The sequence below is a fragment of the Podarcis vaucheri genome, assembly GCF_965113315.1.
Source record: "Podarcis vaucheri genome assembly, chromosome: 16".
Lineage (NCBI taxonomy): Eukaryota > Metazoa > Chordata > Lepidosauria > Squamata > Lacertidae > Podarcis > Podarcis vaucheri.
In genome coordinates, this window is record NC_138754.1 from 36,976,125 (window position 1) to 37,001,632 (window position 25,508).

Sequence of the window (25,508 nt, forward strand, 5' to 3'; positions counted from 1 at the left end):
TTCCTTTCATTACAGGTAATTTATTTTCAGTATAAACAAAAGACTCAGTTTTTATTGCTGATTGCATGTAGCAGTGCCCTCTTCATATATTCACATGGTGTAAACATGTAAGTTGTCCTCTAGATCCAAACACACAAACACACGTATTATAAGCAAGCAATACTCCAAAGTGCTTATCTTGTGAACTTGCCGTTTCAATTGCTTAATCATGACAAAAGACCCTGTTTCCAAAAAGGACAGGAGGTGGTGTTCTCATCTCTTCAGTGCTTTTAATGGATCTCTGAGATGTTGAAGGGAGGAAAAGGAGAAGGAAGGATATTTCAGGGAGTTGGCCGGGTACCTTCCAACTCTGCACTTCTATAATTCCCTTCCTTAGATTGAACAGCAAAACAAGCAGCTGGCAGCAACACAACTTGCACGCTTTCAACTTTGCTTGTAGGGAAGTCCTTCCCCCCCTCTCCTCTCTCAAGGTTTTCTCTCACACACAGTTACAAAACCAGACAGGGGAGCCCATCTTCCTCTTCAAGGTGAAATATACTCGGAGTTGAGAGTGGACTTCATGTTCTTTATTCAGCTCATAGTGGTGAGGAGGAATGAAAGTCCCCTCAAAGTATCTGCTTTATATACATTAGTTACACAATGGGCTGCACGTGATTGGCTAATTCTGGAATTCTCCTGTAGGCCAATCAGGTTGTGGATTCACTTCCATCTGGAGTCGGATTGGGTGGCTCCTGCAGTCCAATCATACTGCTGCATTGTTCTAGGACCAATCAGACTGCTGCATTCTGAATCTTATTGTTCTAGGACCAATCAGACTGCTGCATTTTGGATCCTATTGTTCTAGGACCAATCAGACTGCTGCATTTTGGATCCTATTCAACTCAGTACATAACAAAAAGGGAAGGAGGAATGCTCACTTTTGCCTCTCCAGGTTTTCCAACTCCATGTCAATCAGCATCTCTTCTTCTGCTTCAAAAGAAAGGGGAAGCAAAACTGCTTGCTTAGGAATGGAAGAAGGCTGCTGAGTGTGCAAGTGAAGGCCTGAAGCCTAGACAGGTTGGCAGGCTGGGAGCCTCAATGGCACCCCTCTAGAGGCTTCACCCAGGGCAAAAAAAACCCTGCTAGCCCCCTGCTAGCTATGGCTCTACCATAGCTCAGTGGGAGAGCACTTGCTTTGCATGCAGAAGGTCCCATGTTCAATCCCCAGCATCTCCTAGGGAGAGAATTACCGTATTTTTTGCTCTATAAGACTCACTTTTTCCCTCCTAAAAAGTAAGGGGAAATGTTTGTGCATCTTATGGAGCGAATGCAGGCTGCGCAGCTACCCCAGAAGCCAGAACAGCAAGAGGGATTGCTGCTTTCACTGTGCAGCAATCCCTCTTGCTGTTCTGGCTTCTGAGATTCAGAATATTTCTTTTCTTGTTTTCCTCCTCCAAAAACTAGGTGCGTCTTGTGGTCTGGTACGTCTTATAGAGCGAAAAATACGGTATATTTGAAATCCTGGAAAGTCACTGCCAGTCAGTGTGGAAACTACTGAGTGAGATGGGACCAATGGTCTGACTTGGAATAAGTGAGCGACCTGCTTTCCCATGTTGTCACTGGAGAAAACATGATACCCAGTGACTGGGGGTGGGTGGTGGCGGTGGCTAGCTAGCTTTATTAATTACTTAAAGCAGATTAGGTCCCCTAAGCCAGTAGATTGTTCTGAAACTGAAGCGGTGAAATCTTGGGATAAAACGACAATTTGTTTTTATTAATCTGTCACAAGCTCATTACTGGTCTGTTGGAAGCTTCCAAGAGCCCATAGATGGTTGCGTTTTATTGGGGTTGATACTTCCTTCACAGCTAGTCCCCTTAATTAATCAAGAAGGTTTCAGAGCTTTTGGCAGTGTGTGTTTTTAAATCCTGCTTAGATCAGGAAACTGTTTGGTCGTTACACATGGGTCGCTTGCCCTGTAAAGTGCAAGTGTAAATGTGTGTGTAAAAGATAAGGTAAAGGGACCCCTGACCATTAGGTCCAGTCGTGGCCGACTCTGGGGTTGCGGTGCTCATCTCGCTTTATTGGCCGAGGGAGCCGGTCTTCAACTTCCGGGTCATGTGGCCAGCATGACTAAGCCACTTCTGGCGAACCAGAGCAGTTCATGGAAACGCCGTTTACCTTCCCGCGGGAGTGGTACCTATTTATCTACTTGCATTTTGATGCGCTTTCGAACTGCTAGGTTGGCAGGAGCAGGGACCGAGCAACGGGAGCTCACCCCGTCGCGGGGATTTGAACCGCTGACCTTCTGATCGGCAGGTCCTAGGCTCTGTGGTTTAACCCACAGCACCACCTGCATCCCAAGTGTGTGTGTAAAATGGGGCAAAAGGGTCCAAGAGTGGTTCAAGTGCTGCTAAGCTGCTGAGTCTGTGGTGAGTCGTGGTCATTGCTGGAAATAAGACATTTTTGGGGGGTTGTGCCATAGAGTGCAATTTTCTGTTGAGGGAAGGGTTGTAGCACAGTAGCAGAGCATCTGCTTGGCATGCAGAAGGTCGCAGGTTTCATCCCCAGGACAGCCCCTGTCTGAAACCCTGGAAAGCTACATCCAGTCTGTGTCTGTGCAGGCAAAAGGGGCTGGACGGACTAACGGCAGCATCTTCTGTTCTTAAGAAGATGGCGGAGGGAGGGGGAATGGATGAAGATCCCCTTCCTTAACCTCGCATCCACCAGATGCTGGGGACTGCTGCCCTCACCTTTGGCCATGGGTCCTTTGGGAACGGTAGCGTATAACATCCGGTGGGCATCCGGTTGGGGAGGTAGGCGTGGATGCCCGCAAAGTCCAGCCCGACTCTAGCCCGCTGCCTTTCTTAATTCACTCTTCGTTCCACGTGGCAGAGGGCGTGCAGGTCGCATCCTGCCCGTGTGTCAAAAAAAGTGCCAACTTGCAGCACTGTTTTGCGGAGCTGATCGGATCCTCGATCTCTCTCCTTCCCCACCCCGCCCCCCTTGAAATTCCCACGCTCCAACTCCCGGGATTTCCCCTGGGGGCGGAGCGTGTCTCCATCTCGCAAGGTCCAGGAGGTGGGCGGGCGGGCGGGGGGGGGGCGAGAGGGATGAGCGCGATTTGCTGAAGGGGCGGAGCTTTCCTGTCTCCAGATTTGCATGCGCCCCGCCTCCTCGGGTCGTGCGTTCCCTTTGAAGCGGCTGTGGATGCAACTTAAAGGGATGGGCGAATTCCCCCCCCCACGCGTCCCCGCCCATCTTTCTCGATAATCCGCTCCAGGATTGGTTGAAACCTTGACTGTCTGGGAACTGATGGATATGGGGGGGGGGCGCAGTGGCAGTAGCGTTGCCTAAGGGGGGGCGGGTAAGCTGAAGATAAAAGGAAGATGCGTTTATTTAATTCCCTCGTTTTTACTGGTGGGTTTAAAAAAACAAATTAAAATAAAAGCTTCTGTCCCCCCCCCTCTCCTTTCCTCTCTCTCCCATGTGCGCTGGTGAGGACAGGATCGGAAACGACACCATGTAACTAAAATTTTATTTCCTTCCCCACCTCCCTTGCAGATCGGGCAGGAATTTACTGTTTATTTTAAATTGCATTGCCAAAACAAAATAGGCGAGCGGAGGGGTGGAGGAAGCAAAAGCAAAGCAACAGCAACACAGAGCCCCCTCTCTAACCCTTCTCGGTTGGCAGCCTCTCTTTCTCCAGCCAGCGGTGATCTCTCGTCTCCGGGCTCAGCGTCCCCAAAGCATCACCTCCGGAGAAGAGCCAGTGTGCTTCTTTTGCGATGAGGTCCTGCTCCGCTCCGCCTCCTCCCACCCCCGCCAACCTCTCCCCTCCACCCCAAGAAGTGAATGAGGACCGTAGTGAGAGCGCCTTGTTTGTGCGTGCGTGTTTAAGTGAAAGGAAAACCATCAGTTGATTCCCTCCCCTCTCTTCCCCTTCGTTCTTTAGCGCCGTGTGTCTCTCTGACTCCTTCTCCTCTCTCGGGCGCAACGAGCCACCGAAAGGCAAACTTTAGCGCTTCTCCCTCCCCACTGCGCTGCGCTCCGCATCCCTCCCCCACCCTCCCCAGGATCTGTTAAAAAAAAAGGAAGAAGAAATTTCAGCCGCCAAACAAAATGCCAAGCGGATCTGTGTTGGGAGGCAGTCTTTGCCTCCCTCCTCCCGATCAATTCCACCCCAAGCCTTGTCAATTTCCCCTCTGCAAAAGCGCGTTCTTCTGCTTAAACGTCCCGCGTCCAAACCTCGGTTTGCAGAAATGAATTAGCGATCGCCTCCCCTTCTCTCTCTCTCCCGCCTCTTCCTCGCCTCCTCCATCTCGTTACTCCTAGATCTCTTGGCTGGCGTTTATTTATATGGAGATCGGCGCTCGCTCTCGCTCTCTCTCTCTCCCCCCCAACCTCGGATCACCATGATGCAAACCCAGAAGATGTTATTTCTGTTATTTAATATTCCTTGTTATTGAAAACATGCTTTTTTGAAAAACAAAAGAAATCTAGTTTTCGTAAGGACAGGCAACGGAAGGCACCCCACCTGCCAAGTCTTTGCTGGAGAGAAAATGAGTCTGAAGATCTGCAGATGACCTTCTCCACTCCCCACCTCTTCTTCTTCCTTTTCTTCCCGGGAGGGGTGAGAGGGGTTAAAAATGGCCAGGAGCAGGATTTGTTTTGATCGCGAAGTCCTTGTGGCAAGGATCTAAGTTCTCTTCTGCAGCCCACCATGGGGACCCCTGGGCAGGGCAAGGTGCCTCGGGTGGTCTGGCTTCTGCTCTTTAGCCTGGCGGTGGTGCTCTCCAAAGGTAAGAAGCAATTAACCTTATCTTTCTTAACTTTCTCTGCTTTCCTGAGCCTGGGATTCTCCACTCCATCCTCCCCCCACCCCCCACTCCTCAAGAGGCTGTTCCTGGGAGTTTGTGGGGAGCGGCTGTAAGATTTGTGAATGGGAAGCGGGGAGCCCTGATCTTTCTTTTAATTTAAATGTCAGGGAAGATCTGCCCCACTCACTGGGATTCGCACTGGCAATTTATTAATCTTTAAATCCTGCCTAAGATAATATTGATTAGCACTCTGGCTAGATATTCAAATGTGTGTGTGTGTGTGTGTGTGTGTGTGTGAAAGAGAGAGAGAGATTAACTGGGGTTTTACAGCACCTTTTTAAGCGGCTACAAATGAGATCTACGTTCCATTCCTGCGAAATCACATAAAAAAAGATGCTCCCCAGATCTCATGATAGAGACATGGCTAATGACAGAGCCAGGCTTCCTCTGTTCCAGCAGAATCGGATGTCAGTGGGAAAGAGTCACCCGGGGGTGTGTATTTGATTATTCATTTATTCTGTAAGGTCGGATGGGTGGCATCACAGCGCATTGGGCAAAGTTTTACTATGAAAAGCAGAAACTATGTAGTGGGTGAGTCATCCTAGCAATGGCCTTGGAATAATGTTGATGAGGAAGCTGAGAACCTGCTACCCAGTGTCCACGCATGCAAACATTCTGACACATTTTTGCATTTATTTTCTCTTTTAAAACAACAAAACACTCAACAATGCCTACATCAAAGTGAGGAATGCTCAGATGAACATCTCAAAATGTAGGGATCTGTGGTGGTGGAGCAATTCAGTGGGGTTGCTTGTAAAACTGTGGAAGAAGGGTTTATGCTTCTTCCGGGGAGTGGGTAACTGAAGGCACCTCTTGCGAGATGTTTCATTAGGTTGGAGGTTTAAAGGGGAGGGAAGACATTCCCATCTACTTTGTGAAATGGACAATAAAGTAGTTTCACCAGCTTGTCCTGTACATGCAGCCAGTCCTCATGAAGGGACATGGCTTCAGTTAGCTTTTGTTTAGGGTGCTGCTTAAGGCTGTAATAGTTCTTGCTTTGTTTTGCCTATGATGCATCAAAAGTGTTGGCCATAAACATTTCATCTACATTATAGCATGTGGCAGTGAAATTGACGCCTGTCCCTGGGTTGGCCCTGATCTCCTGTTGTAGCACCAGCTTTGGGAATAAGGTGCCTCTGAAACGAGGAAGTGCGTGTTGAAAAGCTACAGAGAGACCTGGGGAATTGAAGAAAAGGAATACGGAGATTTCTGCCTTCGCAGCTCTTCCTTGCTTTACTTTTCGCCCTGTTGCATGTGGAAGAAGTAAAAAAGCCTTGTTTCTGTTTGTTACACAAGAAATACTGGCCATTGCTGTTTCTGTTCATGTGCTCTGAGCACAGGCATTCCACCTTTGCAGAGTACACCTGTTAGTAGATAGGAGGTATTCAGGGTAAAATCTTTGTCAGTCCAGTGGGGTCTACAAGCTTCAGCTGGAGAAGGGTCAAAGCTCAGTGACAAGGCAAAACGTCCCAGGAGCAATCACCAGGGAGGCCTGGAAAGGACCCCCTGTCTGAAACCCTGGAGAGTTGTTGCCAGTCAGTGTTGACAATACTGGGCTAAATGGACCCATATATATGGCAGCTTCCTATATTCAACTGCAGGTGGGGGTGAAATATGGGATATCGTTAACATTCCACCCCTATGTAAACCCCTTGCATGTAGAGGATGAGGCTAAGCCTTTGGCCCAGATGTGTGGGGTTCCTATATGTAGTTGTAGCTTTGTATGAGGTGTCTTGGAAATATGATAACGGGCCTTTAGGCCAGCCTCCCCAACCCTTATGCCCTCCAGATGTTGCTAGACCACAAATCCTACCAACATCTGCAGGGCCATTAGGTTGCCCTCGACACCATGTAACACATACATAAAGCATGAGTTCAAAACATCAAAGGGAACAAAGCATTTCATAATAATAAGCAAGCCTAGCAACAAGAAATAATAAATATAAGCAATGACACAACGATGACAGGGAGGTATGTGTATATTATTATTATTATTATTATTATTATTATTATTATTATTATTAAAATGCAAGCCCTATTTGCAGCCTGAACGGGTCAGAATAATGTGTGGAAAGGGGGCTGTAGCTCAGTGGCGGAGCATCTTCTTTGCAAGACAAAGTCCCTGGGTCTATTCCTAGCATCTTGATGCAGGACTAGGAATGACTCTTCCTGAATTCCTGGAAAGACACTGCCAAACAGTGTAGACAGCACTGAGCGGGGTGGACCATTAGTTTGACCCTGTATAAGGCAGCTTCACATTCAGTATATGAATATTGCCACTTCTGGGCCTGGATTTGCATTTTTTGCCTCCCCCTGATGACCTATTTATTGAGCATTCATCTTCATTTGCTTGCATAAACCTCTGAGGAAGGTTAGACTGTACCCAGTCTTTATTGCACATTTGTGCCAATTTATTTGCAGAGACGTTATACCTCAACGAGTGCGGTACTCATCCTGATTTAATCTACATTTGTTTGCATGGTGGTAATGCGACTTCCCATTAATCGTTCATTCACCCCATACTTTTCAGGGCATTTTCTCATCACTTACCTAACTGCAAAAAAATATTGTTATCTCCCTCCCTGCAGTGGATTTGTTACACCAGAGCAGCAGAGTGCTTTCATCTACTTTAATTGCACAAACCTACATTCCTAGTATGTGCAGGAATCCCATCCGCAAAATATTGATTGGTAGCTGTACTCCGCAGGCCATGTGTCACCAGGGTTAATTCTGTTCAAGGGGAGGAGCTTTTTCTTGCAGCACGAGACTCTTCCCATTATGTCCAGAGCTTCACGTGTTGTTTTGAAATGGTTTCTGCACCATCAGATTAACATAAATTCACTACCCTAACTCTGTGTGCCTTGGGGTCACTTCATCCAATCAACAGTATTGTGTGAGTGCCTGGAGGCGGTTGGAGGATGGATGGCAGCTAACAGATTGAGGTTGAATCCTGACATGACAGAAGTACTGCTTATGGAGGACAGGGGATGGCCGGGTGTAGGGAACTCCCTGGTCCTGAATGGGGTAACTGTGCCCCTGAAGGAGCAGGTGCGCAGCCTGGGAGTCATTTTGGACTCCCAGCTGTCCATGGAGGCACAGGTCAATTCTGTGTCCAGGGCACCTGTCTACCAACTCCATCTGGTACACAGGCTGAGACCCTACCTGCCCACAGACTGTCTCGCCAGAGTGGTGCATGCTCTAGTTATCTCCTGCTTGGACTACTGCAATGTGCTCTATGTGGGGCTACCTTTGAAGGTGACTCAGAAACTGCAATTAATCCAGAATGTGGCACCTAGACTGGTGACTGGGAATGGCCGCCGGGACCATATAACACCGGCCCTGAGAGATCTGCACTGGCTCCCAGTTTCCGAGCACAGTTCAAAATGTTGGTGCTGACCTTTAAAGCTCTAAACAGCCTTGGTCCTTTATATCTGAAGGAGCGTCTCCACCCCCATTGTTCCACCCAGACACTGAGATCCAGCGCTGAGGGCCTTCCCACAGTTCCCTCATTGTGAGAAGTGAGGTTACAGGGAGCAGACAGAGGGCCTTCTCGGTAGTGGCGCCCGCCCAGTGGAACGCCCTCCCATCAGTTGTCAAGGAAATAAGCAGCTATCTTATTTTAAAAAAGACATCTGAAGGCAGCCCTGTTTAGGGAAGTTTTTAATATTTAATGCTGTATTGCTTTTAACACTTGATTGGGAGCCACCCAGAATGGCTGGGAGCAGGGTATAAATAATAAATTATTATTATTATTATTATTATTATTATTATTATTATTATTATTTTATTTTTATTATTATTATTATTGCTACCAAGACTGTATGGTAGGGATGCCATGTTTGAATACCTACTCATGTGAAAAGAAGGGCTCCCTTCCTAGGCCAGTCCTACCATTAGACAGAATGTGATACCCAGTCAACGGTGCCAACTTAAATAAAATATTGGGGTGGGGGGACGTGGCAGGCAAGCTCCATCCTGTATAACTGATCACATAACATGGCACACACACCATTTGAATGGAAATGCCCATTAACTTTGGGGTCCCCCGGCATCCTCAAATATTTTATCAGATATTTTTATTGGGGAGCTGAAGGGAGCTTGGCTCCTAGGATTTGGCTCCTATGCACCCAGTATCAGCTGTCTAGCATGAAAGGGCAGCTAGGTGTTGGTTATTTAAAGTATTATTGAAATTTTACTCACAGGGAGAGATGGCTGTGGAATCCTTCTGCCCCAGGTGTCAAAAACATCTTGGCTAGCCTCATTGACTTTGCTGTTGTGCCTCAGGCAGTAAAATGTCTCCTACCAGTCTTTCTCCCTGCACATATGAAATAGCCGTATCAATGAGAGTGTTTGAGCCCAGATATTCTGGTTTTCTTGTTGCATGGGGAGATTTGCCAGCCGACTGTTGGCTGAATGTCTAAACTAGCCCCCATTGGCTTTTGAGGTAGCAATGCGTGAAGGGCTTGTTTACTGGTTTAGATGGCTTTAAAGGGCGTTGGACAAATTAAGGCCTACCCATTGCTAAAAGGATCTTCCATGTAGGCGTTCACCATTGCACACTGCTTGTGGGCTTCTTGGAGGCATTTGATTGGCCGTTTTGGAAAGCAGAGTTCTGAGCCAAATGGACTTTTTGTATGTTGCTCTTGCAATCTTTAAATATTAATGCATGCTGTGCCTAGACAGGAAAACCTGGAAGTAACCATTCCAGTACTTCCGGGGTGCCACGGGACACAACTTGAAAACACATAACCTAAAGCGGATGCAACATGAGGTATGACTGTACCCAGATCAAGGGAAGTAATACAGTGGTACCTCAGGTTAAGAACTTAATTCGTTCTGGAGATCTGTTCTTAACCTGAAACTGTTCTTAACCTGAAGCACCACTTTAGCTAATGGAGCCTCCTGCTGCTGCTGCTGCGCTGCCGGAGCACAATTTCTGTTCTCATCCTGAAGCAAAGTTCTTTCTGGGTTAGCAGAGTCTGTAACCTGAAGTGTCTGTAACCCGAGGTACCACTGTAGTTCCACTCTATTCTGTCTTCGTCAGACCACACTTGGTCATACCATCCAACTTTTTGGGTTGGGAAAGTGGGACATCCGTGCACTCTTTCTCTCTCCCCCCCCCGCCCAAACTGCACACCTTTTCTCCTGCCTCCCACCCGAACCACAAACTCTTTCTTCTGCTTCCTACCTTAACCGCATGCTCTCCCCACCTGCTCAATCTTTGCATCGCAGCCACTGTATCTGTCCCTCTGCCAGCTCTTTCTCTACTGTTGCCATAGCTAGGCCTCATCCTTCTTGCAGCCTGCCTGGCCTTGCTGCAGCTGCTGGAAGTGAGGTACCTGCATCAGGAAGTGGGTTCCAGATGTGTTGTGCCCGCTTCTGCGAACATGGCAGCAGCAGAGAGCCACAGTGGCGGTGGAGCCTATGGTGGAGGCTGCCCCAACCGACCTGGAGGCAGAAAAATCAGGACATCACTGAGGCAGCTTCTGTGAATTTGCGATGTCCCACCTAATTAATTTGGGGCAATTGAGTATGCAAGCGAAGTAATAGAACCACTGTAATCTTCCTTGGTTAGCCCTCAGCTGGAGTCCTGTGTCCAGTTCTCAGCACCACAGTTTAAGGATATTGACAAGTTGGAACATCTGCAGAGGAGGGCAACCAAGATGATCAGGGATCTGGAAACCAAGTCTTATGACGAACGGTTGAGGGAGTTGGGTATATTTAGCCTGGAGAAAAGGGAGACTGAGAAGAGATATGATAATAGTTAAGTTGTGGGTGAACATATCAGACGACACAGTGATTCTTCAAACAGCTCTTGTTTATTCAGAGGCCAGAACAGAACTGAACTGAAGGGTTCAGTCAGCCTGCTTATATAGAGCTCCAGTACAATGCAACTGTAACAATTTTCTAAAACTATCCAATCACTGAACGTCACTTTCAATCCCTTATTTGCATAACTATCTACAGTATCCCCCTGCTGGCCCATGGTGAGAACTTCAGTACATAACAATAATCATCTTCAGATAGCTAAAGGGCTGTCAAATGGAAGGTGGCACAAGCTTGCTTTCTGCTGCTCCTCCAGATGTTTGGACCTGAACCAATGCATTCAAAGGACCAGAAAAGAGATCCCAACTAAACACTAGTAAGAACTTTCTGACAGTAAGAGCTGTTTGACAGTGGAATGGACTCCCTTGGAAGATGGTGAGCTCTCCTTCATTAGAGATTTTTAAACAGAGGTTGGATGGCCATTTGTCAGGGTCTCTTTAACTATGATTCCTGCATTGCAGGGGATCGGCATAGATGGCCTTTGGGGGGTCCCCCTTCCAACTCTATACTTCTATTATTCTATGCTGTTGATTGGCAGGAGATGGCTTCTGTATCCTGGCGTGCCGTGAACATAAGCAGGGTGTTTGTTGTTTTTGAAGCTTGCTTTATCATCCACTCTGTGTTCTGCATATGTCTACACATCCCCCACTACAAAGAAATGCCAACTCCTATTGCAAAATACAAGTTTAGATTGCTATTGAAGCGAGAAAAGGGTCAAGGGAAGGAAACGTAATTCTGACAATCACATAATATCTCTCTGTGTTGCCTGGGTGTGGTGTTGTTGTTGATGCTTCGAAATGCTCCAGCTTGAAGGCCTCCCTCCATTATCTGCTTCCGAAGCAAGGATTGTGTTTGAACACCTCTCTCTCCTTTCCTGTCTTTTGTGTCTCCTTGCCTTCTGCACTGTCTACAACACAATGTGCTAATAGCAGGTGGCTTGCATACACTTGCAAGCAACCTTGAAATAATTCAGGGTTTACAGAACAGCACGCAATGAGTTGCTCTTTTGGAGAAAAGGGTTCATTTTTGAAGTTGTTCATTTAAATTGTGCTACAGGTTGATGTTGATGCTCTTGCAGTGTGCATCTCTCTAGAAAATCTGGCTGCAGGGCTTGTTCAAGACATGTTGCTACCCAAAGCAAAGGGCAAGATGCCTGCCATGAATTGCACATGTGGAAGATGACCAGATGGGCAGCTGAATCTTACTTCAATAGCTGGAAACTGGGGTGTGGGGAAAGGGTCAGAGGCGGCTGCTGCCTCACACTGCCTCAGGATTGGAGAACTTCAAGTAGGAGCCTGGGACAAATACGATCTTCCAGGCCCTTTCTTCTGAGGCCACACACCTCACTGGCCCTGCTTTGCAGTCCCAGTGTATTTTTTAGTTTGTCCTCGAAATGTGATAATGTCTCTTGCTTGCCTAGATGGAGGGTAGAGAATGGGGTGTGTGTCAAACAGGCTGCTGTACAAAGGGACAATCTGCCTTTGCTCCTCTGCTCACCTTTGCTTCTGGTCAGGCCCACCACTGGCATGTGAGCCTTCGAAGGTTGCCCAGAAGGGAATGTGTTCTTCAGCCTGAAAAAGGGCCCTCACCTCTACAGCAATGCTTCCCCAGCGCTCCGTGCCCCTGATTCATCCACTGCCTGAGGAGCCTGCCTCATGCTGCCCAATAATGAGGATGACCCTCACTGGACATTCTCTTACTGGCAGTGGTAATTCAGAATTCTTCTGGATGTCATTGTCCGTGTTGGTGTGCTGGGTGAATTACGGTTGACAAGCCACTGTTGCTAAAAAAACAACAACCCAAAACATCTTCCAGGTGACAATAATAGAGCATAAAAATGACAGAACACCTAATAACTCTCTGCGTGCCCTCTAAACCAATTTACGGAATCCTCTGTCACAAAATGTGGTGATGGCTCTTGATTTAGATGGCCTTGAAAAGGGGTTGGGGAGGAGGGCAAACTCCTGGATGGGTCTATCAATGGCTGCTAAATGGACCCTCCATTTTTAGAGAGAGTTTCTCTCTGAATTCCTACTACTAGAGAGGAACAATGGGAGAGGGATACTGGAAAATGAGATGCTGGATGAACAAGACTTCTGCAGGGTTGTGCAGGAGACCGTTGGCTGCATTTCTAAGGTGTGTGCTCATACCTTTCATTAGAGAACTGTTTGGGCATCTTTATTTGCTTTGAAGTATTTAAGCCCGTGCGTTGTAGTGCTCAGAGGGCAGACTAGGACCTGGGAGACAAGGGTTCAAATACCCTCTTAGCCATGAAGCTCACTGGGACACCTTGGGCAGTCACAGTCTCTCAGCCTTGCCTATGGAGGTTCCACTATCAACCGTGTTGCCTGTTTGCTTTCATGGCTCTCTTGGTGGGTTTGCCCAGGGCAGGGTATCGATTGTGGCACCACCACTGAGAAGACCGTGCCCTGAGATATATTTCCTCTGGAGACTTAAAAATCTTTTAAAAAAACAAACCCTGAGTTTTTATTCTCTGGGAAATTACAATTTTTTTCCAGAAGCTGCTGTACTTAAGATCAATGAGGTTTTGCTCTGATGCTTGAGTTCAATTTCTTAAACAAGGACTAGATAACTGTTGCACAGCTTCTGTTCAGTGATGTTCTACACTGTAATTTAGAATTGCAGGCTCACCTTTCTCTGGTAATAGGCTTGTAGTGATTTAGTGGGGCTTATAGTATTACAGCTAGGTTTGTTTGTTTTTCCAAAAATTCTTTGGAGATCGACACTATATAGAAGACTCTGCCATAAGTGGGTCAGGCTCACACCTACGGGGATTGTGCTTGAGGTTCTTCGGGGATTAAATTTCTGTGAATTCAGATCTAAACCGACTTGATCCGTACCTCTCAGACTAATGCACAAATCGGAATATTATTAGCTTTTAGCTTTAGCACTTCTCTGAATTTTGCAATATAATTCTCTGCTAAAGTAAAGTATGCAAATATAGTACATGCTTTAGGATAAACTACACTTAGAAATGCATATGTGCATATGCACATATTTGGTGCATAAAATACATATTTTAAAATACACATGGTTGAGATGGAATGGATGTATTATCAATTGCATTTATATCAATATATTTCCTCTTAGGAGTTTGGGTCTCTCCCCATTTACGTTATCCTCACAACAACCTTCTGAGGTAGGTCAGGCTGTGAAATGGTGACTGGCCTAATGTCACCTGTGCAGATGTGAACCCTGGTCTTGCAGGTTATATTCCAACACAACCACTACACCTCACTGCCTCTCACTCACTTGCAGCTTATTCAAAATTTCAAAATTGTCACACATGCTTATTTGTCTACCCCTGTATTGCACCAGTGCCACAGTCCTGTTTTTCCTTTCCAAAGTGTGTGTGTGTGTGTGTTGTGAAGGGATAGGAAAGAAACCCAAGAAACTACAGCTTGAAAAATGAACCTCCTTTACCTTGTTTCCTCTTTAAAAACTGCACAGAAGACAGAAATGTTGCAGAAGTAGGTTTTCTCCCCCTTGCCTGACAAACAGCGCCTGCTAAAATTGCCTCTCCCTTAGGAGAGCGATAAGACATGTATGGCAAAGAAATAAAAATAAAAATGAATTTTAGGCTGGAAGGAAAGGAGCTGTGGGTAAAAATGATCTATACTGAAACCCCATAGGTTTCTATTCTAGCTATCACTCTTTCAAGGTACTGAGAAAAGCTGCTTTATACCAAATCACTCTGTTGTTGTGCGGAAGGTGTGAGGAATCGTCAACCCTCCAGAAGCTGCTGAACTACATCTCCCATCACCCCAGGCCATCGTTCATGCTTTCCGGGGCTGATGGGAGTTGTGGTGCAGCATCATCTGGAGGTTTCCCATACTTGGTCTATAGTGTAGTGGTACAGTCTCTTCCAGGGGTGCAGAGCCATTAGTCAGGGGGCTGAATGTAGCCATTCCAGGTTTCTCTCTCTCTGCTCCTCAGAACTCTCTCCAGGCCTCACATATTCCCCTCGTTTCACACCCCACAACTGTTCATTTGGGATGTGTCCTTGCAGTCTGATGATGCCTCTTGCTTCTCTGGGTGGAGGACAGAAAGGGCCATGTGGAAACCAGTCTACTGTACAAAGACAGCTTTCTGACCTGGTGCCCTGCCCACTTTTGTCCCAGACCCCACCCACTATTGGCATGTGGCCCCTTGGAGGTTGCCTAGAAGGGGATGCGGCCCTCAGCCTGAGAAAGGTTCCCACCCCGGTCTACTCTGATTGGCAGCAGCTCTTCAAAATTTAAAGCAGAGGGCCCTATCTGGAGATGCCAGGAATTGAATCAGGGACCTCCTACATGCAGTAGGGATATGCTGTACCACTGAAAGATAACTTCTGTGTCTATTTTATCACACCCATTTGGTCAAGAGGTGTATCCTAACTGCTAGGGTTGCAACAAGCCGGTATTTTGCTGCTCTGCTGCTTCTTTGGTTAATTATTTTGGGTCTGAAAATCCAACAGATACTCCCTGGTTCTTCCCTTGGCCGGAGAGGTATTGTCAAGCTCTCCCGTAAGCCATCAGGTTTTGCTTTAGTTAACACTCCTGAGCTCTCAGATTCCTTCCTGAATCCATTAAGCACCTGGTCCAGCCTTTCCCTGCAACCAAATGGGAGGGTCCATTGCCAGCTAGTTCACTTTGACAAAGTAATGAAGGGTGAAGGGCCAAGGCTCTAAAGCAGCCTTCCACAATCTAGCACTGTCTCAATGTCATTGGACAACAGTTCCCATTATCTCTGACTCTTGGCCCTTCTTGACTGGGAGTCCAGCAGTCAACTTGTTGTTTAGTCATTTAGTCATGTCTGACTCTTTGTGACCCCCTGGACCAGAGCACACCAGGCACTCCTGTCTTCCACTGCCTCCCGCAGCTTGGTCAAACTCATGTTCATAGGTTTGAGAACACTGTCCAACCATCTCGTCCTCTATCATCCCCTTCTCCCTGAGTGAGTGCCTAAGGGCCCCGCTCCTGCCACTCACCACCTGGCCCACGGCGGGGCCAGACAGGCCTCATAAGGACTGCTGCTGCTGCCCAGGAGAACTCCCCTGTGTGAATGCCTAAGGGCCCCGTTCCTGCCATTCACCACCTGGCACCCGCCCTGTGGAACGCCCTCCCACCTGATGTCAAAGGGAAAAATAACTACCAAAATTTTAGGAGACATCTGAAGGCAGTCCTGTTTAGGGAAGCTTTTAATGCTTAATAGATTACTGTATTTTAGTGTTTTGTTGGAAGCCGCCCAGAGTGGCTTGTGCCCTCCATCTTTCCCAACATCAGGGTCTTTTCCAGGGAGTCTTCTCTTCTCATGATGTGGCCAAAGTATTGGAGCCTCAGCTTCAGGATCTGTCAGCTAGAGGGCACCAGTTTGCAAAGGCTGCCATATGCCATGCCTCATCACTGTTGAGTTTGCTGCCAATTCCCTTTCCCCCAGCAGGCACGTTATATTCACATGCCTCTTCTGCCTTTGGGATAAGCAGTTGGTGCAGGATGGCATTGGTGGAGGTTGGTCAGTTAGGGAGAAAGGGGCACTGCCCCACCAATCCCAGTCTGCTCTCAGCCAGGCCCAACCTACCTGTCTTCCTACTGACCACCAGTCCAGAGGGTGGGACTGCATTTTAGCTTCCACTTCCTTGGTCTCAGTGTTGCCCTTAGAGAACTCCACAGGGAGAAAGGTGGAGGCTATGGCTCTGCCTATCACTGATTCTGGGCCTCCCTGCCTTCTGGTGCTCCAGTTCCAACAGGCACCATCCACCACTGGCTGGCAGGCGACTGGAGTAATGAGTAGCACCCACCTCTGGCCCAGGGGAGAGGCTTCCACTTCCCTTCCTCTACAGCAGACTCTTCCTGCCGAGAGTTTCTTCAAAGAGCAGAGCACGGCCCAAATAATAAATTCAGATTAAAACGAGAGATGTTCTGCCGGCGTACCATTTTATTTGTCAGCTCCAATCCTTAATGCAATTTGGTTTCTAATATTTTCCCACCGCACTGCTCTTGTATTCCTCTGCCTTTTCTTTTTATTAGTTTCTCGGCGGTGGCAGCCTTCTTGACACCAGCTAGCATTGTTCTTTAATGTATTAATAAAAGCTGCATTATGGAGTAAAAGAAAAAAGTAGGGTATTGAGAGAGAATCCAAAGATAATCTTAGTGCGTGTGCATGGGTTTGTGTATGTGTGTGTGTTTGCCTGTCTATCTCGAGAGACAATGGAGTGCGCCTCTGTGGGTTAAGTCAAACCGCTGCATTATCAGCAACGAAAATACCTTCCTAGAGTGCAAGCCTGGGCAGCGTGGATGGAGGTCCTGGGCTGTCCAGAAAACAGGACCCTCCTCTCAGCCTTGCTGATGTGGTCCAAAGAAAAGCAAAACAATACATTTGGTACCAGCTTGGCGGCAGGAGTTGCCAGAAGGAGGTGTACAAGGCGCCATCCAACCATCTTAGAAACTCCCCTCTGGATTGACTCCTTAGCCTTTTCATCTCCTGAAGATATGCTGAAACCACTTTCTTCACTGTTGTACTCACTATTGGTCTTGTTTGCTCAACCCACCAGACCCTGTCTTTGCATGCAGGCAGAGTTCCTAGCTCACTGAGGGTTTGAGACCCACCGGCTACCCTCACCTGGTTTAGCTAGCCAATCAAAGCCGTTTCCTGGGGTGTGGCTGCTGTTGCATGCTTTTCGGAGCCACAGGTGAGAGGTGAGTGCGTGGTGGGGACCAAAGATGAACATACTCCCCCAGAAGGAGTACCATGTGTCCGCCACCAGAGGTACTACAGTACTACCCCTTCCCTAACACCCCACCCACTCCATATATTTGTATGGGGGTTGGTTATATACATAAGCATACATGTACACACACAGAGAGAGATGAATACATGCCCGCACTGCATTCTTCATCTATCATCAGTCTGACTCTACCCTGGAAACCGAGGGTGGCAGCTGTCTGTCACTGTGTCCCGGGAAATGTCGGCAAGGCTGCCGATTGATTGAAGCACCAGAACTGCATTGCTGTTGTGCTTTTTTTTTTTTAATAAAGTGCTATGTTAAATTACTTGGGTTTTTATCCTGCTGTGTAATATAGCTTTCTGCATTATTAATGGCAATTGAGAAAACCAAGTGGGTTTTAAAGATCGTTTTGCAGTACGTAAGTAGTGTTAATTATCATAAGTAGAGGTTAAAAAAAAGAGAGCTCGAAATGGCTTTTTAACCTTATTTTCTATTTGAAAGGATGAATGAAAAAATGGACACAGGTTATACTGTAGCTAAGAGAGCCAGTGCAGTATAGTGGTTAGAGTATTGGACTAGGACCTGGGAGAGTAGGGTTGAAATCTCTACTTGACCCTGAAGCTTGTTGGATGAACTTGGGCCAGTCACTGCCTCTTAGCCCTAACTTACCTCACAGGCTTGTTGCAGAGACTAAATGAGGAGGGGATGATGCATGCATACCACCTTGAGGATACTTATCCAAGATTCCTACATCTGTCAGAATGATGGTACATAATGTAACCTTATTACCAGGGGTTTGGGATTGAGGGTATTTGGTAGCCACCTGGAAGAACTCTGGGTGACAGTTAGGGACGAGTGAATCTGTCATCTCCAGTATCTCATTTTTCCAGCCTCAAATTCAGTTCTCCATATTTCCATTTCAGCTTGCATTTTTTTAATAACACATTTTTGTATGTGGTTTTCACTTACACAGGCATTTTTAATGTATTTTTTTTTAAAAGCACCCTTTCCCCTTAGTCCAGGCAGCTTGGCCCTCCAGCTGTTTTGGAACTACAACTCCCATCATCCCTAGCTAACAGGACCAGTGGTCAAGGATGATGGGACTTGTAGTCCCCAAACAGCTGGAGGGCCAAGTTTGTCCGCCACTGCCTTAGTTTATGCATTTCTGTAAACACTGTTTGGCTGGAGAACTACATTGCCAAATTTGGAGAAATGGCAATTTCAAAGGATGACCAGGGTGCAATCTACACACATATTAAAAATGCTTTTTTAAAAAAAAAGTTTGAAAAATATATATATTGAATTTGCCATAGCTCACCATCACCACCTAGTGTCACATTTGTATATTGCACTTTACAACACACTCAAAACCTGTTTTCTTTGCAGCTGGACAGCTGAGTCCTATGTTTCAGTTTGTGTATTGTTTTGGTAGTTTCGATAGGTTTGCCTTTAAATGTAAAGTGAACCCAATGTTTCCTCCATCCCTGGTTACACTTGTGAGTGTTTCCAGTTGCCAGGGAGTTTTACCCTCCCTTTTTCACCCCCACATCTTTGAAACTCAACCCAAACTATTTGTTAATCTTGAAGGTCAGCACTAATCTGTTACCATGAAAACATTTGAATTGTATCCAGTGCCACAGTGGCGTAGCGTGGGTTGTCAGCACCCGGGGCAAGGCAAGCAATTTGCGCCCCCTAACCCGTGGATTTGCGCCCCCTGACCCTAACCCCCAGATGTTGCGCCCGGTACGGCCAGCCCCCCCCTGCACCCCCCACGCTACGCCACTGCAATGTCAGATCTACTCAAGAGTGGACCCACTGAAATGAATGCCCATGCTTAACATAGGGTGCATTGAGATTAGTTTTCCTGATTATAATGCTATCACTTTTATCCTGGAGTCTAACATTCCCTTTAAGGAATTAAGACCTCTGAACAAGCATCATTGTAATTACATTCCAAAACTCTCATGATTTTCTGGGTTAACAAGGTTTTTCTGGAAGTGAACAACATGGAAATGAGAGCTAGGGCCCTACTAGTTTTTTTCAGGCATGTCTTTTACATTCTACGAAAGATCACATAAAACGTGGAAATTATCCAGAAAACTGAACATAGTGCTCTCTGTATGCAGCCTTGGGCCTATCAATTTCAGTGGGTCTACTTTGAGCAAAACCTAGTTGGATTCAACCCTTTGTTTTAAAATGGAAGGTATAATCAAATATGAGAAATGAAATTACTGCCCTGAGGCATGTGCAGAATGTCTCTACTCCTGGACCACAGCTCGTCTGTGCACACATCTGTGGTTTGAAAGCAGCGACAAAGGATGGAGTTTCCTGGGATGGCTGTTTCTTTCCAGAAATTAATCATCAGCCGCAGCCAGCCCTGCGATAGTATCTCCGCTTTGGCCAGGTTTCCTTACGTAGCCTAGGACAAGAATAACAATATTTAAAATAAAGATGTCACGGACTGAGACAGTCTGGCTAAAAATAATCCAGCCAGCCAACAGCCTTTGATAGATCACCTAAACAAATAGGAAAGAAATGAAGAGGCTGAACTAAAGCGAGATCCTTAAAGATGTCTTTATTTTGCCTCCCTCCTCCTTGTGAGGAATACATGTGGCTGCACCATTAAAAGAAGCCCTGCTGGAATTTAATGTCTTTATTAATAATGCAGCCAACCTTTTTACATGAGACAGTTTGGTCTTTTGGCAGGCTGCCATTATCCACAAACACCTCAGGCTTTCATGCATATATATATACGGTATGTGTGTGTGTGTGTGTGTGTGTGTGTGTGTGTGTGTGCGTGTGTGTGTGCGTGTGCGTGTGTGTGTGTGTGTGTGTGTGTGTAAAACACAGACCTTCCGGAGCTGGTAGAGGTTGTGAGGAGACCAACAATTTCACTAATGTCTCCAGGCTGGACATGTTAGAAAGGGCATTTGGGCCTCTCTGATATTCCTCTAGGGTTGGAGGGCAAAATCTAGAGTAGGCTTTCAGTTGGGTTGGGACAGGGCTGAACTTATTGTTTCCCTGCCTGAACTGTGAAAAGGCTAAGCTGACGACTCCAGTTCACATTCCCACACCTAACGTTTGCCATATCTGCACTGTACATCTAAAATACCGTGATGAAAAGGACCCCTGGTTGGTTAAGTCCAGTCAAAGGTGACTATGGGGTTGCAGCACTCATCTCACTTTCAGGCCAAGGGAGCTGGCATTTGTCCACAGACAGCTTTCCGGGTCAGGTGGCCAGCAGGACTAAACTGCTTCTGGCACAACGGAACACCGTGACAGAAACCAGAGCGCACGGCAACACCGTTTACCTTCCCGCTTGAGAGGTACCTATTTATCTACTTGCACTTTGATGTGCTTTCGAACTGCTAGGTTGTCAGGAGCTGGGACCGAGCAGCGGGAGCTCACCCCGTCGTGGGGATTCAAACCGCCGACCATCTTATTGGCAAGCCCAAGAAGCTCATTGGTTTAGGCCACAGCGCCACCCGCGTCCCTGAAAACGGGACTAAACCGCCCAAGGGTTCTTTATCTTTACCTAAAACACCATGATACCACAATAACAACCATGGTTTCCCCAAAGAAGTCTGGGAATTGTAGTTTGTTAAGGGTGCTGAAAAGTGTTGTTGTTTTTTTTTTTTTTAAGATCCCTGTTGTTTTCGCAGAGCTGCAATTCTCACATACCCCCCAATTCTCACTATTTTGCCGGGACAAAATACGCTTCAGTAATCACAGATTCTGTCTTATCCCTCTGCCCTGGCACCGTAGAGAATTAACTCCAATTAAGACCTCTGCAACCATTCATATTTCCCTGGTGCCCCATGGCCCCTCACACCCAACCTCCCACCCAATTGCTGCTCTTTCCTTCCCACTCTGCTTCATGGGCAATAGGAAGGGGGCACTGGGTGAGGCAAGGCTGGGCTGTGTGGTGTACAATGGATGTTGCTGCTGCTCTTCACTGCTGGCTTCCCCTGCCACAGCAACTACACACACACACCACGACTCTAGGTGCCTCTATCTTCCTCCTCCAGCCCTCCTTGCCCCACTTTTCTTTGCCTGAATGTTGGAAGGCACATTCTCAGATTGATTTAACAGTCAATTCTTCTTCCCAGGGAAGATCAACACCCATAATGCAGTGCAGTTCCCAGGATTCTGTGGGGGAAGCAATAACTGTTTAAAATGGCATGACACTGCTTGAAATGTATAGACAGGGCCAGGGTTGGCGGCCAGGCTGACACTTTGCATCTTCCTCACTGTCCTGGATATGTTAATTTACCTGTTTAGAAACAAAATAAAAAAAATCCTTCCAGTATCACCTTAGAGACCAACTAAATTTGTTATTGGTGTGAGCTTTCATGGGCATGCACACTTAGAATCATAGAATCATAGAATCATAGAGTTGGAAGAGACCACAAGGGCCATCAAGTCCAACCCCCTGCCAAGCAGAAAACACCATCAGAGCACTCCTGACATATGGTTGTCAAGCCTCTGCTTAAAGACCTCCAAAGTAGGAGACTCCACCACACTCCTTGGCAGCAAATTCCATGTCAAACAGCTCTTACTGTCAGGAAGTTCTTCCTAATGTTTAGGTGGAATCTTCTTTCTTGTAGTTTGGATCCATTGCTCCGTGTCCGCTTCTCTGGAGCAGCAGAAAACAACCTTTCTCCCTCCTCTATGTGACATCCTTTTATATATTTGAACATGGCTATCATATCACCCCTTAACCTCCTCTTCTCCAGGCTAAACATGCCCAGCTCCCTTAGCCGTTCCTCATAAGGCATCGTTTCCAGGCCTTTGACCATTTTGGTTGCCCTCCTCTGGACATGTTCCAGTTTGTCAGTGTCCTTCTTGAATTGTGGTGCCCAGAATTGGACACAGTACTCCAGGTGAGGTCTGACCAGAGCAGAATACAGTGGCACTATTACTTCCCTTGATCTAGATGCTATACTCCTATTGATGCAGCCCAGAATTGCATTGGCTTTTTTAGCTGCCGCGTCACACTGTTGGCTCATGTCAAGTTTGTGGCCAACCAAGACTCCTAGATCCTTTTCACATGTACTGCTCTCAAGCCAGGTGTCCCCCATCTTGTATTTGTGCCTCTCATTTTTTTTGCCCAAGTGCAATACTTTACATTTCTCCCTGTTAAAATTCATCTTGTTTGTTTTTGCCCACTTCTCTTCTTCAGATATTGATATGTTTGATGTTGTTGTGGCCAGTAATGGTGTTGTCCAGGTGTATGTGGCAGCAAAGTTGGCATCTGGGTTTATTGCAGGCTCTGGTACCAGTGTCCATGTCCAGGTCGTTGTATTATTGTGGGTGAGGAGTTGTTTAAGATTGGGTGGCTGTCTGTAGGCAATGAAATGTCTTCCTCCCAGAGCTTGAGAAAGATAACTGTCATTGTCTAGGAGAGGTTGTAGATCTCTGAATCTGTTGAACTGCTTTAAATTGGAGCTGCATGTGATTTACTAGTGGTGTTCCGTTGTTTGCTTTTTTTGGGTCTGTCTTGAGGCAGCTTCTCTCTGGGTATCCATCTGGCTCTGTTGATCTGTTGTTTAACTTCATCAGGCGGATATTTTAGTTCTAAAAAGGTTTGCTGTATCTGAAGAAGTGAGCATGCACACGAAAGCTCATACCAATAACACACTTAGTTGGTCTCTAAGGTGCTACTGGAAGGAATTTTGTTAATTTGTTTCGACTACAGCAGAGCAACACGGCTACCTACCTGTACCTGTTTAGAAGCTTTGGAAACAATTTCCATACTGTTTTTTAAAATGGAAAATAATTATGTGGTTGTTGTTGTTGTTTTTAAAAAGTCCCAGCTTTAACCCCTGGCATCTCCAGGTAGGGCTGCGAATGTACCCCATCTTGAATCCCAGAGAGCCACTGGCCATCAGTGTAGACCAGGGATGTCCAACTCTCAAGAGACTGAGATCTACTCCCACTATAAAAACACTGGCAGTCACCTACCCATTGGATTGACCAAAGTTGATGAGGTTTTTTTTTGGGGGGGGGAATTGACCAGGGTCACGCGATCGACCAGGATCAACCAGGAACACCCTGTGATCGACCAGTAGATCATGATCGACCTGTTGGACATCCCTGGTGTAGACAATACAGTGGTACCTCGGGTTACAGGCGCTTCAGGTTACAGACACTTCAGGTTACAGACTCGTCTAACCCAGAAATGGTACCTTGGGTTAAGAACTTTGCTTCAGGATTAGAACAGAAATCGTGCGGTGGTGGCACGGCAGCAGTGGGAGGCCCCATTAGCTAAAGTGGTACCTCAGGTCAAGAAATGTTTCAGGTTAAGAACGGACCTCCGGAACGAATTAAGTTCATAACCAGAGGTACCACTGTACTAAGCTGGACATGTGGCCTTACTTGGGATAAGACAGCTCCCTAATAATTTTTTCTGGTGGGAAATTTGGCCTGACTTTAAAAGGTACAGCCCCTCAGTTATATGTGATGGGTGCTGAAGTGTAGGTGGACTCAGGCATGACCCAATACTGAGATTCAGCTCAAATGGGTTTATTGGAACATTGGGAACAAGTAGAACAAGAGTAGCAAACAGGGGGACTTGGTCCAGGCAACATACCTCCCCGCCTGTGATAGGTCACCTTATGCTGTGACTGGCGAATCAGAACACTGGCTGTATTGCAGTAGGGGTTAAGTCGGGCATCTCTGCTTCATCTAGTGATGTGAGGTGCGAATATTCTCTGCAGAATATTCTTGGGAATGAGAATATTCTCTGCTAGAAAATTCCCCGGAGAATATTCTCCACAAACTGCAAATTCTAATGTAAGAACCAGTTTTACAACCCACATTAAAAAAACCTAGTAAATAATAAGTCATGCTGTGATATTGTCAGTGTAAGTAATGAATAATGTTGGTTTTTTTTTATCCAGTTACATTACTGGGCATTGTGTCATTCACCACTGGCAGTTCTGAAATGTGAGCTACAGAAAACATTTTTATTTTAGTTTTAAAAATGCTATTCATTTAATTTGATGAACATTTGAATTTTTATGTATTTCAACTATATGTAATAGCCTTTTTTCTATTTTGGTGTGACCTTAATCTTAGCAATTCTATACCCTTGGCCATACAGTGTGATTTTTTTTTTTACAGAAAGTAGCTTTAATGTACACTTAAAGTACCTAGGCCTATACAATTATGTGTAATAGCATGTGAGGTGGTCTTGATTTAAAGTTGACATTTCTATATTTTGATTTAGTGCCAGTAACTGGTTTCTTCAGTGCCATTCAATGGTACAAGGTGCTATTTACCAGAGACTGACATACTGAAATATATTATCATAATAAATTTAATGTTAATGGCTTCTTTTTATATGTATGCATATAGTTTTGTTTATCAACTATATTAACTAATTATATATAACTAATTATATATCATTTTCAATGCATTAAAATGAAGATTCTCCCATTTTAAATGAAAATTCTCTAATATTCTCAATAGAGAATATTCTCCAAAAGATTATTCTTAAGAATTTAACATGACTAGCTTCATCCCTGATGCATTTGAAGGTATGTTTTTTGCTCTAATAAATTTCAGGGGAGGGGAACGTGTTTGTGTGTGTGTGTACCATGAGGCTGAAATTCTGGTGTGTGTTTAATTTGTATATATTTTTTAACTGCTTCATTTGTTTAATGGATGAGCCGCTAAATAAGGCTTCTGCCTGCGGTTTTTGTTGCCTAAACATCCGGTTGATGCTGTTATTGTATTTTCTTTCTTTTCTTCCTCAACTTGTCCTCAGATAGCTTTTAAGATCCTGCTGTCGTGGCCTCCTGCTGCTTGAGAAAAAGCCAAGCTAAATTTCCCCAGTTACCATAGCTTAAGAAGAATAATACCAGGAGTCAACTGCTGCCTTTTCTTCCCTTTTCATTGTTCCTTGCATTTGAGGACCAGTAAATCACTGTAATGGTGTGATAATGACTCTGGAAGGAAACATATTTATTTTCTTCTCTCTTTTTCTTTCCCCCTCTCTCCTATTGGCATTTTAATCTTCTTTTTGTTCTCCTTTTTCTATCAGTCTCAACCTACAATAACGAACCTGCTTTTAATTATTTCTTTGAGTGCTCTC

At 46.0% G+C, this 25,508-nt stretch overlaps 1 protein-coding gene across 1 annotated transcript in view; it reads left to right on the top strand.

Annotated features, from left to right (window-relative positions):
- Nucleotides 1–3,912: 3,912 nt before the first annotated feature.
- LOC309521518 (transmembrane protein 132D-like) overlaps nt 3,913–25,508 on the top strand; it is a 446,397-nt gene continuing 424,801 nt past the window's right edge. The window contains exon 1 of the mRNA XM_082204115.1: nt 3,913–4,779. Coding sequence (XP_082060241.1) covers nt 4,701–4,779 — 79 coding nt within the window. The 5' untranslated portion in view covers nt 3,913–4,700. The remainder of the gene's footprint in view (nt 4,780–25,508) is intronic.